Genomic DNA, 16,344 nt, shown 5'->3' with positions numbered 1-16,344 from the left:
TCGGTCACCAATCGGCGGCGAGGGCCGGCCCAGGCGCGCCCCGCCCCTCTTGGGGCAACTGAGACTTTGGATTGGTCAGTTAGTGTGCACGTGAGCGCTGCTTCCTCTCTGATTGGCGTATCCGGCGCGGGCCGCCCGGCGCTCATTGGAAGAGGAAGTTGCGGGGGGCGGGACGGCGCGAAGAGGCGTGTGGAGCCCGCGCGAGGTGAGAGCTGCGGGGCGGCGGCCGGGAATGGGGGGTGCAGGGAGGATTGGGGGGACCGAAGAAGAGGTGGGAGAGTAGAGGGGAGATAGGGAACGCAGAGGGGATAGGGGTACAGGAGGGATGGGGTTGCAGAGATGGAGTTGTGGGGTGCGGTAGGGATGGGGGTACAGGAGGGATGGGGCTGCGGAGGTGGAGTGGGGGGTGCGGGAGGGATGGGGGTACAGGAGGGATGGGGCTGCAGAGGTGGAGTTATGGGGTGCAGGAGGGATGGGGGTACAGGGGGAATGGGGCTGCGGAGGTGGAGTGGGGGGTGCGGGAGGGATGGGGGTACAGGGGGAATGGGGCTGCGGAGGTGGAGTGGGGGGTATAGGGGGGATGGGGCCGTGGAGGTGGCATTGAGGGTGCAGGGGCGATCGGGCTACAGGCTCGGTGGAGGCCCAGTGAGGGCCGGGCGTGTGCCGGGCCCTCCTTAGGGCTCCCAGTGGGGACGGTGGAGTCATCGAGGCGGGCGGTCGGAAGGGACGGCCAGAGCAGAGGTCCTAGCGGGGTCCTGGAGGTGGGAAGGACCCTGGGCCAGTGCTTCACTGGCTCCGAGACGGGTGGCATGGCCCATTTGGGGGCTGTCACCCGCAAGGTTTGGAGGAGGCCTTGCTGCTGCAGGGCCAGTTTGGATTATGGCAGCCGCCCAGGAGCCATGGGGTGGAAGGTGAACTAGGACCTTGTGAAGTTGAGGTGTTTTAGGGGTGGCGACAGGGTCAGGTCAAGGGTGGTGGGTGGACAACCACGGAGTTGAAGGCACTGTAGGAAGAGCGGGTGTGCATGGATAGCAAGGTGAGTGTGCAGAGCACCCTGTTCCGACTGGACAGCCAAGGCTGGGGTCTGCTGGACATCCAGGTCTGGGGGAGTTGTTGGGAAATAGGGAGTTCTCAAAGCCATGGGGCACGATCGCTCAGGGACTGATAAAAGAAGGAGTCTCCAGAGGAGGAAGAGGGTCCCGGCCAGGCAGTTCTGGAGAAACCACAGTGGTGGCCCAGGCGTGGAAGGACCGGCTTGGCCACCCAAGGTCACTGGTAATGAAAGCTCCCTCCCTGCAGCTCCAGGATAACTGAGAGCTCATTGTCCCCTCCTGGGGGGGCGGAGCGGAGAAAGAAGGTTAATCTTGAGAGTGGGCTGGGCACCCACAGGTGAGTCAGCCTTTGGATAACTGAGCTTTGCAGAGTGTGGAAACTGAGCAGGTTCTGTAGGATTTGTCAACAGGTGGGCCGTGTAAGCTCATGGTCAGGCTAATATAGGTCAGGAGTTTAGTATATGCATCATGGACCTAAGGCCCAAGCCAGCCACACTTGCTGGCTGTGTGACCTTAGCTTGTTATTTAGCCACTCTGTCCTTGTTTCCTCTGCAGTGAAACGGAGATCATAGCGTTGCTGTGGTAAGGTTTGAATGAGTTCATCCGTGTCAAGTTCTTAGAACAGTCCTGGGGACGGACTGTGTCTGAGAAATGTCAGTGCTCAGCGGTTCATTACCTTTGCTGATTTCAGGACGGCGTCAGTGGAGCTGCACGTCCCTTGCCTGAATTTAGCTCCCAGCCTGGCACGAGAAAGACTGCTGCAGTTGTGTGGGGGATGTGGCTGGCCGTCCCCTCCAGTGCGGCCAGTGCCGCTCCCGTGAACCCCGACAAACCAGGCGAGGCTGCTGCATCCCCTTTGATGACTGGCTTCTTTTCCTGGAGTTGCTATTTGTCTTTTTTATTTGCTGTGTGTCCTCGGGAGTCTAACCTCCTTACACGGGCCGCCAGCTCTGCCAGCATCTTCCATGCAGCCTCGGCACGTTTGAGCTCTTCCAAATCCCCGCTGCCCCTGCTTTGGCGCATCTGGGACTGGGGCCCCGGGGTCAGCCGCCTCCAGCCTTCTGACCGTCACCCGGCCCTCCAGCAGCAGAGCCTCCCTCTGCTCCATTCAGCAGTCCTGGGGGTCGCTGGGCAGCCAGGGGCTTCGTGTCTCCTCTCCAGCCTCAGCAGTGTTTACTGTCAGCCCTGCCCTGAGCAGCCGGCCCAGGAGCCTCCCGTCCCCCTGTTCCAGGCAGAACACAGCACCAGCCTGCTGGCTGGGGAGACCCGCTGGCCAGGGCCCCAGGGGCCTTGTGCCAAGGCAGGAAACCCGCCCTCGGGGCGCCAGCTTCCTCCTGCCCAGCAGCCGCTGGTGTAGTGATCAGACAGCACGGTCGTGCCTGGGTGTCGGGCTGCTGTGGCCGCTCCTGGAACTCGTACTGTCGGTTCTGGACAGTGTGACCCTTGCCAGCATCAGACCTGTGTCTCCCTGACCAGCCTGTGCAAATGTGAGACTGCGGGTGACCTGGTTCTCGAAGCTTCAAAAACAACCCAGTATCGTCCAAGTCAATCCATTGTTCTAAGCATTGCAAGGCAAAGTCCACAGTTGTGTAACTTTCCCCTCAGCTGAGGCCCTGGGACTTTGTGAGACGCCAGGAGGGAGCACGGGGCAGCTGCTGGCCTCGGCGTTCCCGCCTGCCCCGCTGCATTCCGGGCCTGGCTCTTTTGGGCGGCCACAAGGGGAATGCAGAGTGGCTTGCTAGAGAGCTGTTGGGTGACCCTGGGCTGAGCCTGGCCGCCAGCCGCGGAGGGAGGGAGGAGCCGGGTTCCTCCCACCAGCAGGCTTGGGCTCCTGTTACCAGCTGCTTTTAGTGCTTGGGCCGTAATAGGGCTGCCAGCTCCCCTTCCTGGCAGGGGGCCACCTACATGCTGGCTGCGTGAGGGGTGGGGGCTGCAGGAAAGGGCTCCCTGCCCCCCACAGCCCGGCCGGACAGTCTCCTTTGTTCTCCACTGGGACACTTGTGGAGCTTCCCACTCCCTGAGGATCCTGCAGGATCCCAAACTCACTTTTTCCACTCTTTCCTGATTCCCCATGGAGACACATTTAAGGGAAATTAAACTGGAGGATGCGAAAGAATCTTCATTCAAGTGAGCCCAAGGCACGTGCATCTCCGACTGTATACGGTGTCCTCGCCCAAGAGAAGTGGGTTGGGGCAGGCCACTCACCTGGATGCTGGGCCCAGGGCTGGGACTCAGGGCTGTTCTCACTTTCTCAGGGGTGACGTGGGGTGGCCACATGCCGTGCTGACCTTCAGAATGCAGGTGGGTTGGGGGATTCCTTCAAATGCATCGACGTGTGGATTGAGTCCGAGGTTTCTAAGGTTCCGGATAATTTCTGGATGTAAATTGCTCCAACAGAAGTTGCCCTGGACTCCCGTTGCTGGTGTTCCCGATGCAGCAGAGACTCTCCTGCGGCCCCTGAGCTGATGGTGAAGCCCTGCCACAGAGGGGGCTGCGCCCCGGACTGCTGGACTCGGCTCCCCTGGCTCCAGACCGTTGGAGTTGATGGCAGGTGGATCGGAACTTGGGTCCCTGGGAAGTGAGTTGTCTTTGTGGTCAACCCATTGAAGAGATGGATTTGGACCAATTGGACCTGAATCCCAGAATTATTGCTGCAGTTAAGAAAGGTGTGTTTATTGACATTTATGTAAAATGTTTGGATGTACATACATAGACTTACGTAGGACAAGTTTACAGGTCGCCTCTCCAAGGCTCCGTCCCCCCCAGCTGACCCTGATTGGTGCACTGATGCTCAATGTGCTGCTGTTTTTCGATTGTCTGTGTGTTTTTGACTGAAAGGACTCTTTTTAAGTTAATTTTACTTTCATCAAAGTTGCTGTTGACCGTCTGTTTTATCGACTACTCACAGACTTCCTGTTACAGGTGAGGGCTGGCTGGCTTTCGCCCCTCAGGCCCCTACTTCCTCCATCCCCTCCCCCCACAGTTGGAACACAGTTTGGGTCGTGTCAGCCGTTAGGGTTGTGACTGGGGACATAATGTCCATCGCTGAACCAGGGGGTTATGACTGTTTCCTTTCTTGTGCCATCTTTGTTTTTTTCCCCCAAAGTTAGTAGTTGCCTCCTTTTCACAGGCTGCGTTTTCTGTGTGCTTCTTGCTGACTTTTCCCATATCCCCTAGAAGATCTGTCAGGCACCATCGGCTCGTTCTACACGCAGAAGGGCTGCACAGCTCCCCCATTCTCTCTCCCGACGCCCCCTGCCAGGCCGCTCCCCAGGCCTGCTGCATGGCTGCCTCCCGGGGCTCCCCGTTCATCTCCGCCAGCTCCCGGGCTGTCCATTAGGGATGCTTCCACATTAGGACGCTCGTTGATCATGTAATGTGGACCCTGAGTACACGCGGGGGCTGGCGCAGCAGCCTGGTGGCGTCCCGCTCCTCCGTCCTCAGGTGTTGGTTTTTCCAGGAGCACGTCGGTGTCTTGTCTGCTTTCCTTTCATCCAGTCTGACCATCTTTGTCTTGTAACTGGAGCATTCGGTGCATGTGTATCTAAGTGATTCCTGATAAATTTGGGTTTAACTTGCCCCTCTTGTGCTGAGCTGTTTGTCCTCTTTCGTTTTTGTGGTGGTGTTTTCTCTTTTTTGCCTTCTTCTGGATTGGTTGGATATATTTTTAGCGTATTTTTTCTTTCTACTAGTCTGAAAGTAGTGCACTTACCCAAGCCTAAAATTAATTTATTCACTCTTCTCCCCAAATGCCAGATCTTTCTGCATGTTAACTCTGTAGTCCTCTCCACCCAGCTGCTGCCCGCTGGCCTAACTCTCATGTGTTCTTTGCTCTGTTCACCCCACTGGCCATCCTGCTCTCCCGCTACCATGTCATCGTGACTGTCTGCTGCACGGGACATTTGATTGGATCCCAGCTCGGCTTTCCTTCTGCACCCCCTGCACCCCACCTCGTGCGCGGTTCCCCCCACCCTGGGCTCAACCACTAGCCTTGCATCTCGTGCAGGCCTTTCTCTTCTTTTCTTTGAGGAAGATTGGCCCTGAGCTAACCTCTGCTGCCAATCCTCCTCTTTTTGCTGAGGAAGATTGGCCCTGAGCTCATCTCCGTGCCCATCTTCCTCTGCTTTATATGTGGGACACCTGCCACAGCGTGGCTTGATGAACGGTGCATAGTGTCTGCACCCAGGATCCGAACCCGCGGATCCTGGACTGCTGAAGCAGTGTGTGTGAACTTAACCACTAGGCCACTGGGCTGGCCCCACAAGCAGGCCTTTCTTGAGAGCTGTTTCCGGGGTGTGAACTGGATGGCACCCGTTGTTCTCAGCACCTGGGAGATGCCCCTCTGCACGTCTGGCCTCTGCTGCTGCAGCTCAGAGGTGGGGTTCCCACAGCTTCAGGGAGGGGTGGGTCTGGCCCCTGCCCAGCAGGTCCCTGGAACTGGAAGACAAGGCTCCTAGAAACACCTGCTGGCCCTGCTCTGTTGCCTTGCGTTACTATAGTCTGACCTTGTCCTGTAATTTATTTGTATTATTTCAGCCAAACTGAAATCAGTAAAGGAAGTTTTGCATTTTTCTGGACCAGACTTGCAGAGACTGACCAGCCTCTCTGGCCCTGACGTGCAACACCTGCTGAGAGCAGCTGCCACGCACCTGCAGGGGAGCAGCGTCCTCACAGGTGGGCTTGGAGAGCAGCTGCCGTGCACCTGCAGGGGAGCAGCGTCCTCACAGGTGGGCTTGGAGTGCACCTGCAGGGGAGCAGCGTCCTCACAGGTGGGCAGGGGCACACGTTGCAGGGGTAGTGTCTGCCATGCACCTGCAGGGGAGCAGCGTCCTCACAGGTGGGCAAGGGCAGCGTCTGCCCTGTCCAGTGCCCCGGGCTCTCTCTGGAGCCTTCCTCCTCATCACCGCTCCCGCCTCCAACGGTGGGGCCGTGTGCACAGACTCCATTGAGGAATGACCCTGGGGCATGGTCACAGCCTCGGGATTGGGACACACTGGGTGGGTGGGGGGAGGGCTGCAGGGCCATGGGGGCCCTTGCTCCGTGCATCGGTTCTCCACGGTCACCCCCTTGCCCTCCGGCACCCTGCCCACCGTGTGACAGCACTCACCTGTCCACCGGCCACACAGCGCCCAACAGGCCCACCAGCAGGGTGTGGGTGGGAGAGCCCAGCCTGACGCCCGTCCCCCTTCCCACTCAGCGCTCCACCTGCACCAGCAGAAGGAGAAGTTCCCTGCGCAGCACCAGCGCCTGAGCCTGGGCTGCCCGGTGCTGGACAGGCTCCTCCGGGGTGGCCTGCCCCTGGATGGCATCACTGAGCTGGCTGGCCGCAGCTCCGCCGGGAAAACCCAGCTGGCACTGCAGCTCTGCCTGGCCGTGCAGTTCCCGCGGCAGCACGGGGGCCTGGAGGCCGGTGAGTGGCCATTCGCTTTGGTGCGGGGCGGGGGGTCCTGGCCCTGTTCTCGGGCCACTTTCCATTGAGGTTGGGTCTGAGGACTGTCTTCCACGCTTCCCATCTCTCTGCACATCCGCTTTGTGGTTCCTCCTCCAGAAGAGGGAAGCGGGCAGCCCGAGGGGTCGGCGGGCACGTGCAGCCTGCCCTCAGCGGGAGCCACACCTGCTAACCGGCCCATGCCTGCGTGGGCCCCTGGAGGCGGTCACGGGTTGAACACAAAGACCCCTCGGTGCTGTGGGTCAGGCCCGCGGGTTCCCATACCCTCATATGTGCACGCGTCACACCACCAGCCTGCAAGCCATTTGGCCCAGAGAGCCAGAATCACAGGACAGACAATATTTAGCTCTTCTCCTTTTTGGGAAGGAGCGAGGAGGATGAAGCTCGAGGACACGGAGGCTGGCCGGGCCATGTGCGAGGGGCGGAGCCGAGCCCTCCGCATTGTCTGCGTGTCTGAGAAATGCGCACAGGCTGTGCCCAGCGTTAGAGGGACTCGTCTTTTGAGTGTTAAAAATTCTAGTCGTTTTTATTAACTGTGAGGTAACTACCGTGAATATGAGGTTTTTTGGTGGCTCTTTGGTTTTTATGAGACTTCGGCAGGACCAAGGTGCGGTTCCTTCATTGCTTGGAATCGCACGTGAACAGAATGGCAGCACTTGTCGGCTGGCGTCCCCTTTGGCTTGCCTGCTCGCTTCTCTGCTACGTGGTGGGTTGGGGACGGCGCTGGAGCTAGCTCTGGAGCGTGCCTCCTGAGGCCAGGCCGCCTCTTCACCCTGTTGCCAGACCTGATCTCGTGTCATCTGTTGCTGAACCTCAGCACGTCCCTGTTGTGGCTGGGACCCCCGTGGAAGCTTTGTTTGAAATCACCGCATGTCCTTTGAGCCCTGTGGGCTCCCGAGCACGCTGGCCTTGTGGGTTTAGTGCTGGGGTCTCCTACCGAGTGTGGGGGTCGCTCATGCCAGAGGCAGGTATTTGCGCCACCTCCTGTCCCTGCGTCTCTGGGCGAAGGTGTGGCCCAGGAGGACCTGGGGCGTGCCCGGCGCCCTCTGCAGCACCGTCCGAGGCTCGCCTGGTGCTTGGGTGGATGGACTTGGCCTCGAAAGTGGGAGTCCTCAGTTTACCCCACAGAAGAGCTGCCGTGAAGCGAGACTAATCTGCTCAGAAGTGAGATGGGAGCCACCTGGCTCCCCGGCACTCCTCGACGCCAGGCTTCGGGCAGACCTGCTCTTGGCTGCGGCGCACGCAGAGCTGCTGCCCCATTTGCCTTCTCAGGGAGCCCAGTTGGGAGGGGGGTGTGCCCGAGATGGGCCAGGTGCCAAGCGTGGGGACAGCAGGCAGAGTACAGGGCAGCCGAGTCTTGATCCCGAATCTCTCCTGAGCCTGGTCACCTTTGCTCTACGAGGACCGTGATGTTCTGGCCCAGCAGGGTCCCTGGGGATCCCTTTCTCTCTTGGAATGTCACATGAGCAGTTACCTGTTGGTGCCGGTGTTCACACTGGGTCCAGGCCCAGGTCCGCATCTGTACCCTGTGTGTGCCTGGCACACAGTAGGTGCTTTCTGACTCAGTGGGAGGAAGGTCACAGCACAGCAGGGTCAGGTCCTCAGAGCTGCTTGGGGCCCTGTCCCTTCTCCCTTCCCCTCCCAGCAGTGGACCCCTGAGGACGTCCCACAGCAGAGCCTGTCTCCCTCGTGCCAGGACACAACAGGCCCAGTGTGGCAGCCTGACTGCGCTCACTCCGCCCTCAGTCCCAGCCTGATGTGGCCCTGCTATGTGGGGAAGGCTACCTCGTCCACTCTAGTCTGGAGGGTCTCACCCCTCCTCCACCACTGCCATGTGACCCAGGGTCTCTTGGTGACAGTTGCATCACCTTGCATGGATTCCTCGTGACCACCCCTGCAGGGGACTGGGACTCCGCTGGGGGTCCGAGGCCCATACTCCCAGCTGCCCATGCCTCCTCCATGGAGCCTCCACCTGCGCCAGACGTGGGCAAGGACATGGAGAACTCGGAGCGGGGGGCCAGGAGGCTCGGGGGGCGGGGCTCCTGTGTAGCCAGTGAGGTTCTGGGGAAATCTGTCAGATCCAGGGAGAAGCCAGTGAGACGGGCCATGGCTGGCATGCGCGGAGGTCAGCATCAGGCTGACCGTGCCTGTTTCCAGAGATGCACCCCTTGGGAAAGAAGAGGGACGCAGAGGTGGCCATCCCAGTGGCAGAAGGAAAATAAAGAGGCGTGTCCTGCAGTGGCCTGGTGGGGAGGGGTGGGAGGGAGATGAGCACATTAAATGTTGGGTCCCATATGCACATTTTCCTGAGAAAATGAGTTCTTTTCCCTAAATCAGATCTAAAAGCCCTAATTTTGAAAAGAATGGCAAAGAGGCTCTGGAGTTGCTTTATATCCTGCACTTAAGAAAACTCTCCTTGGCCTGCTGCCATCTGCCGAGGCCACCTTCCTGCCAGCTTCACGAAGCCGCTGCGGCGATGCAGCCCCTCTGGGCGGGGGCGGCAGAGAGCACCCCGCACGCCTCTCCCAGCAAACCCACGAGGGGAGGCAGGCTGCAGGGCATGGCGGGGGCAGAGGCCAGTGGTTCTGAACCTTCTGCCCAGAACACGCTTCTCCAGAACGTGGAAAGCGTGGTCACTCCCAGCTGCTTCAAGGACAACATGGGCCTTCTGACAAGGGGCTCAGCCCCGTCAAGGGGACTTTGCAGGCACTTCCCCCAGGAATGATCTGGAATGTGCTGAGGAAAGTTAAAAAGATGCCAGTGGTCAGGAGCTTACGAGTGACACCGAATCAGACGTGGCGGTTCTGGTCCTGTCCGGAATCTAAGTTTGAAATTCTGTCGAAACAAAATTAGATCAAGATGAACAGTTACACACCCACCCACACGTAGGGTGCTTGTGTGGGCGTGGGTGCTCTGGCTCTCCTCGTGCCATGAACAGCGCAGGGCCAGGAGTGTGGTCAGTGGCAGGCCCTGGGGGTCCTGGCGGAGCACAGCCAGCATGCAGCCAGATCACAGGCCTTCTTTTTTTTTTTTAATTGAGATGTAATTCATATACCATAAAATTCACTCTTAAAATGTACAATTTAATGGTTTTTAGTGTAGTCACAAAGTTGTGCACCCATCACCACTATCTAATTCCAGAACGTTTCATCACCCAAAAAGAAGTCGCGAACCCATTAGCAGTCTCCCCCACTCCCTCCCCAGCCCCCGGCAGCCACCCATCTGCGCTCTGTCTCCATGGATTTGCCTGTTCTGGACATTTCACGTAAATGTCATCATGCAAACATGGCCTCGAATGTCTCTCTTCACTCAGCATGATATTCTCAAGGTCATCCATGCTGGAACACGTGTCAGCACTTCACGCCTTTTTATCGCTGAATGGTATCCCGTTGGGCCTACCGACCACAAGTGTTGACCCCTTGTCTGTTGATGGACACGGGTTGTTTCCACCTTTTGGCTTTATGACTATCGCTGCCGTGAACTTTAGTGCCCATGGCCTTGGGGGGACACACGTTCTCGTTTCTCTTGGGTAGATCCCAGGAGTTCCCGGGATTGCTGGCTTACACAGTAACTCCATCCTCGACTTTTTGAGGAACTGCCACACTGTTTTGAAACAGTAGCGGCATCATTTTATTCCCACCAACAACGTACGAGCGTTCGTTTCTCTGTGTCCTTGCCAACCCTTGCCTGTGGTTTTTATTCTTGCCATCCTCGTGAGTGTGACATGGGATCTCGTTGTGGGAGTCTGGTTGTTTTGTTCTTTTTTTGCTGAAGAAGATTAACACTGAGCGAACATCTGTTGCCAATCTTCCTCTTTTTTTGCTTGAGGAAAATTAGCCGAGCTAACATCTGTGCTGGTATTCCTCTATTTTGTTTGTGGGTCAGCACCACAGCATCGGCGATGAGTGGTATAGGTCCACGCCCAGGATTCGAACCGCAAACCCAGGCCACCGAAGCAGAGTATGTGAACTCAACCACTACACCATGCACGGGGCAGGCCCCCATTTGTGGCTTTGATTTGCGTTTCCCTCGTGACTAATGACGGTGAGACTAATGACGGTGAGCATCTTTTCACGTGCTTATTGGTCATTTGCATATCTTCTTTGGAGAAGTGTCTATTCAGATCTTTTGCCTGTTTTTTAATTTCGGTTGTCTTCTTGTGGTTGAGTTGTAAGAGTCTATATGATCTGGATACTAGACTATCAGATAGATGATTTGCAGTATTTTCTCTCTTTCTGTGGGTTGGTCTTCATTTTCTTGATGTCCTTTGAAGCACAAAAATTTTTCATTTGGATGCAGTCTAGTTTGTCTGTTTGTTCCTCATTGAGTGTTTTTTGTGTGCTAAGAATCCGCCGCCTAACCCCAAGGTCATGGAGATTTATTTACCCCCCCCCCACCCCGTATTTTCTTCCTCAAGTTTAGAATGTTGGCTCTCACACGTGACCAGTGTGGTTCAGTTTTTGCATCTAGTGTGAGGTAAGGGTCTAACTTCACTCTTTTGCGTGCGATGTCCAGTTGTCCCAGCACCGTTCTTTCCCCGTTCAACTGTCTTGGGACCTTTGTTGAAAATCAGCTGCCCTAACGTTAGGGTCCCTTTCAGGTGGCCCCTGGTTTTTTTAGCTGCAGGACTCGGGGTACATTCTCTGATATGAGTGTCCAGGCCCCAGCCAGTATTTGGCCCAGGTTGTTCAGGGTCTTGGTGACACGTCACCTGTTACATGTTTACTGGCTTTTCCAATCACAGCAAAGACACAGTTACCCGCACACAGCCAAGGAACGCAGCAGCCTTGACAGTGGAATCGAGGAACATCTGCCCAGTGGAGCCTTTAAGGGGCATCTCCCTGTGTCTGCGGGAAGGGGCACTTCCAAAAGCCTGTTGGCCCTGGTACTTCCACTTGTGACAGTGTGGGCAACAGAGCCACAGGGTGACGTGCTGTAGGTGAGATGGCTGCCGTGGAAGACCAGCACTGGCCTGCCGCCCTCCTATGGTCAGAGGGGAAGAACCTGCAAGGGGCAGTATTAAAAATGAGGGGAGGGGCCAGCCAAGTGGCGTAGTGGTTGAGTTCGTGTACTCCACTTCAGTGGCCCAGGGTTTGCAAGTTCAGATCCCTGGCGCGGACCTAGCACCACTCATCGAGCCACGCTGTGGAGGCAGCCCACATAAAATAAACAAAGATCGGCACAGGTGTTAGCTCAGCAACAATCTTCCTCACCAAAAAAAGAAACAAAAACAAAATGAGGGGAGGCGTTTGCCTGGGGTTGTGTGGCGGCCACAGGCCCCTTTCCTGTCGGACCTGCGGCGCTCTGCTCCCAGGGGCTGTCTACGTGTGCACCGAGGACGTCTTCCCGAGCAAGCGTCTGCAGCAGCTCATGTCGCAGCAGCAGCACCTGCGGAGGGAGGTCCCAGAAGAGGTGGTCAGGAAGATAAGATTTGGCAACCAGATCTTCATTGAGCACGCGGCTGACGTGGTGAGTGTCCCGCCTGTCTCTCCAGCCCAGCTCTGCAGGGCAGTCGGCAAGGTGGGCCGGCAGGTGGGCCGCACACACGACACCCTGTCATTTGGCAGCGTGGTGCCTTCTGGAGTGTGCCCCGTTCACATAGACAGCACGAGTCCTTACCTGAAAGAGTGGGGACGGGGGGCCCCTCAGTCCCCTTGAAAAGGCTGCACCTGGGGTGAGCGCCTCCTGCTCACCTGGCCACCCTGAGGTGACTGCTGCCCAGAGGACAGGGCCTGCTGTCCAGGCTGGCTGTCCCAGTGAGAGGAGGCTGTATTAGGTTTTTACTTCTGCCTCTGATGGAGGGGAAAGCCCCCTTGTCAGAGCACAGGGGCCCCCCCAAACCTGGCCAGGGCCTAGCAGGCACCCAGCCCTCTCAGATCGGTGACCACCACCTGGCTGTGCCACTGGGGCAACACCACCTCTGGAACCATCACTGAGTCACAGGCTCCCTCCCTGTGGACAGATAAACCTCAGGGAGGGGGCAGGAGGGCGGGTCAGCGGGGTGTGGCCTGGTCAGCCTGTCAACTTAGATCATCATTTGGTGGAGGAATCAGTGAGGAATGGAAAGGATTCAAAGGAGATGTGGTGAGTCAGCATAAACCAGTACACCAGAAAGAACTGACGAGGCCTCGCACGGGGCTGCGGCTTCTCCCTGCGGCCTGGTCCCGGGAGAGCCCCTCATGTCGGCTGCAGCTGGGCCGAGCCTTAGCTCCTGGGTGGGCCTTTCTCCCATTTAAGAATTGTTATGGAAAGAATTTCAAGTCAAGGATAAGGCTTATAAATGTTTTAATTTTTTAAAAATTTACAATAAAATACATTATCACACAGCGCAGAGAAATAACACGATGAGCAACAGCACACCAGGCCCGGGCAGCCGGAGGTCTTTCAGTGCAGGTTCAGGAGGCAGACAGCCCCGTGGTCTCCGTGGAGCGGTGGCCGGGAGGGGTTCTGCATCTGCCCTGCCATCCTTCAGGGGCTGAGCGCTGCCATTGCTGAGCGACGCATCCTGACCAGCAGTGGGGTTGTTAGTACGACAGTGGGCTCCACAGTGGTGGGCCCAGGGAAGACGAGGTTAGTGCTGCCGGCTCCCAGCTCCAGGGCCCTCCAGCCTCAGCAGCTGTCCCCTGGCTGTCACAGGGCCGGCTCTTGCCACACACAAGCAGCATTGTCCTGGGTCTTCCAGGGCCAGGTACAGCTTCACTGCAAGAGAAGGCAGTCGGTCAGGGCCAGATCACCAAGACTCGGTGGTGGTGGTGGTGGCGTTTCTAAGTTTTGTTCTGGAGCAGCTCTAGGGGGAGGCGGCCTCCACGCTGTCGCCTGGTGTCTGCCTAGAGCCTAGGGGCGTAGGGGTACTGCAGGGCGAGAGGCCAACGGTGCGGGCCTGGGCCTGTGGCTTCTGCACAAGTGGGGCCTCGGAGCCCCAGTCCCCGCTTCCAGCTCCTGGGGGACAGGGTCTCGAAACTAGGCACTGCAGAATCCTGGCCCTGCAGCAAGCAGGCACAGCCATCACCTGCCTGATCCCCAGGTGCCCCAGCGCTGCCTCTGGTGACAGAAAGGGGTGTGGAACTCACGTTCATGTTAGCATCTTCTAGGCCGCTACTGCTGCCGTCATTTTCCACAAAAAGAGGCTCTACTGGAGACACCCTGGAAATTTAAGCACAGAACTGAGTTTCATTCCAGGGTGACAAACCAGACACTGAACAGCTCTTACAGAGTTCTGGATGGGACGGCCCATGTTTGGCTACCCGGCACCAGGGCCTGAGGACACCCTGCCCCACCCTGAGGACCCTGGCCATTTCCACCTCCTGGCCAGGCCAGTGCTGCTGAGTATAGGGCTAAGGCCTTGGAGGATGGGCAGGGCTGGCCGAGAGGGCCCCTGCATCTGCAGCCCCCACCCGGGCCCAGGGGTCTTCACATTCAGGGCAAAGCTGGGTGCAGGAAAGACTTGGAGCCCCCCTCACCCCACTGTGTCCCTCCTCTGGGTGGGGTTGGCAGGGCTCAGGGCTGCCCCCAGACCCTCCTGACTAGGGTAGCCTGGTTCCCGTGGTGGTAACAAGTCAGCCTTGGCACTGCGGCTGGGTCCAGGTGGTCGGCACCCAATGTGGGGTCACTGAAGGAGAGGGGCTCACTGTGATGGCCCTGAGGGGTTGGGGGTCAGACCCAACAGGACGACTTGGTAAGTAAGATGGGCAGGACATGGGGTTGGGGGGAGCGTCCCTCAGCACTGGGCAGAGGGGAGATACAGGTGGCGTGATGGTGACAGCCACCTCCCCTTGGCTTCCAGGACACCCTGCTGGAGTGTGTGAGTAAGAAGTTGCCTGTGCTGCTGTCTCGGGGGATGGCGCGCCTGGTGGTCATCGACTCTGTGGCAGCCCCATTCCGCTGTGAATTTGACGGCCCAGCTTCGGCCCCCAGGGCCAGGTGTCTACAGGCCCTGGGGGCTGCACTGCGCCAGCTGAGCTGCACCTTCCAGAGCCCAGTGCTGTGCATCAACCAGGTGGGCCAGCCCTCCCCGCCCCACCCCAGACGTGGGTGTGGTCAGTGAGCCCATATTTTAGGGAAGAGCCTTGGGGAGGGCAGAGCCCGTCAAGTTGGAGGCAGGTGGCAGTGGGTCCTTGCTGCAGCTGACCCTGACTGATCTGGATGTTTCAGGTGACGGAGGCTGTGGAGGAACGGGGCGAGGCACCAGGGCCACCGGGGTGAGCAAGTCCTGCCGGTGAGTAGGAGGGTGGCACAGGCAGCGTGTCCTGCCACTGGTTTTGTAAGTAAGGCTGTGCCTGTTTTCTGTCTCAGGCTCTGGGACGAGCGGACTTCTCCAGCCCTTGGAATAACCTGGTCCAACCAGCTCTTAATGAGGCTGATGGCCGATCGGCACCACCCCACGGAGGCCGTCCTCACCCCGCCCAGCCACCCTGCTCGCACTCTCAGGGTGATCTTCGCCCCTCACCTGCCCCCCTCGTCCTGCTCCTATACAGTCAACGCTGAGGGCGTGCGAGGGACGCCCGAGACCGAGGCTGCTGACCCAGCAACTGCAGAACACTAACCAGATCCCGGCAGAGCCTTCCAAAGTCCACGGACACAGGGGACCACCATCTTTGACTCAGCACACCCATCACTGGGTTAGAGTCCCCTCGGAGGTGTCTGTCGCACTTTCTCAACCAAAGAGACAGTGAGCATGGATACCGCCCCCCGCGCCCCCCCCCCCCCCGCCCCCACCCAGGGCTGTGCCTTCCTCTCCCTGGGTTTTGGGACACACCCAGCTCTTGGCCATGAGCACGTGTCCTCCACTGCCGCACTGGCCCTTGCAGGTGCTGGCAGCTCCCCGGGTGTCTCTACAATGAGCTCCTGGAAACCTCAGCCTCACAAGGAGCAGCTTTCTCTGTCTTCTGTGTCCACGTCAGCTCCCACCCGGGATGGAGGCCAACAGTCTTCCCTGGCCCCTCCCAGTGAGGTCTCCACTCTGCTCCCCTGCAGGCTCCTGCCCTCCTTCCCGCCGGCTGCGTCCCCTTCCCCCACTGCTCCAGCCGCATCAGGCCGCAGTCAGATGAGCTCCCCACTGGCCCTCACCCCCTGTTGGGATGTTGGCTCCCAGCCCCCAACACACTCCCCACTCCCAAAACTCCAATTTAGAACAGGGTGCAGAAAACAGACACCAAGCTGACTGTAGGCTATGGGGTCCAGGAGAGGTGTCTGGGAGTGGGATGGGGCTTTATTTTACTTTTGTGTTGCCTCTGCCACCAGCCCGAGCTGGACAAAGGAGCAAGACACAACTATGGGCACTGACTTGGCCCATCTGCTAGGAAAACCAGTTCTGGGCAAACGAGAGTTTTGTTTTGTTTTAAAAAAAACACATCCCACCATGTTCTTGCTGCCTCCCCAAGCCTGGCCTCAGTGGTCAGGACATCAGCCCTGGCCTGGCAGGACCTGCTGCACAGACCCAGCTCCCACACCATGGCTGGGGGCCTTACTTCCAGCTAGAAAGTGGGATCTCCTGTCAGCTAGGGTCCTGCTCCATCTTGCTACGAACTCCAGAATCTGACCATCTGGTGGAGACACAAGACATGAGGGACATGATTGCCCGTCCAGAGGACATGGCCTTGGCACAGGCAGAGCTGTGCCCGTCTTCATCCTCATCATCCCCACCCCCCAGTGCCTCACCATGCTGCCTGGCACAGAGTTGATCTTGGAGAAATAAACGTGCTAAGTGACTGCTGTTGTAGCCCCGGACCCTTTCACTAGCGACCTGCTCTCTGCCAGACACTGTCCTAAAGTAACTCATCCAAGTTGATGTATGTCCTCTTCATAGCCCTTGGACACAGGAACTGTTACTACCCTCACTCTCAA

At 58.2% G+C, this 16,344-nt stretch overlaps 2 protein-coding genes across 23 annotated transcripts in view; one reads left to right on the top strand and one right to left on the bottom strand.

Annotated features, from left to right (window-relative positions):
• The first annotated feature begins 71 nt into the window (after positions 1 to 71).
• On the top strand, positions 72 to 16,209 carry XRCC3 (X-ray repair cross complementing 3). Of its 10 annotated transcripts, none has more exons than XM_070249349.1 (10): positions 72 to 205; positions 1,744 to 3,190; positions 3,308 to 3,353; positions 3,450 to 3,718; positions 5,634 to 5,726; positions 6,250 to 6,462; positions 11,816 to 11,970; positions 14,285 to 14,497; positions 14,653 to 14,699; positions 14,794 to 16,209. In XM_070249349.1, exons 4-10 carry the CDS (start codon positions 3,664 to 3,666, stop codon positions 15,041 to 15,043), a joined length of 1,026 nt encoding a protein of 341 aa, XP_070105450.1. In that variant the 5' UTR covers positions 72 to 205; positions 1,744 to 3,190; positions 3,308 to 3,353; positions 3,450 to 3,663; the 3' UTR covers positions 15,044 to 16,209. The 10 variants fall into 10 exon arrangements, with proteins under 10 accessions (XP_070105450.1, XP_070105444.1, XP_070105445.1 ...); XM_070249343.1 differs by having other exon boundaries at positions 5,589 to 5,726; XM_070249344.1 differs by lacking the exon at positions 3,308 to 3,353 and having other exon boundaries at positions 1,744 to 1,888; positions 5,589 to 5,726.
• KLC1 (kinesin light chain 1) overlaps positions 12,770 to 16,344 on the bottom strand; it is a 64,649-nt gene continuing 61,074 nt past the window's right edge. For all 13 annotated transcript variants that reach the window (XM_023628483.2, XM_023628484.2, XM_023628486.2 and 10 more), the window contains 2 exons: positions 13,572 to 13,644; positions 12,770 to 13,200 (listed from right to left, as the gene is read on the bottom strand). In XM_023628483.2, coding sequence (XP_023484251.1) covers positions 13,609 to 13,644 — 36 coding nt within the window. In that variant the 3' untranslated portion in view covers positions 12,770 to 13,200; positions 13,572 to 13,608. The remainder of the gene's footprint in view (positions 13,201 to 13,571; positions 13,645 to 16,344) is intronic.

The sequence above is a fragment of the Equus caballus genome, chromosome 24 (genome assembly GCF_041296265.1).
Source record: "Equus caballus isolate H_3958 breed thoroughbred chromosome 24, TB-T2T, whole genome shotgun sequence".
Taxonomy (NCBI): Eukaryota; Metazoa; Chordata; class Mammalia; order Perissodactyla; family Equidae; genus Equus; species Equus caballus.
This window is presented reverse-complemented; position numbering and strand designations above follow the sequence as displayed.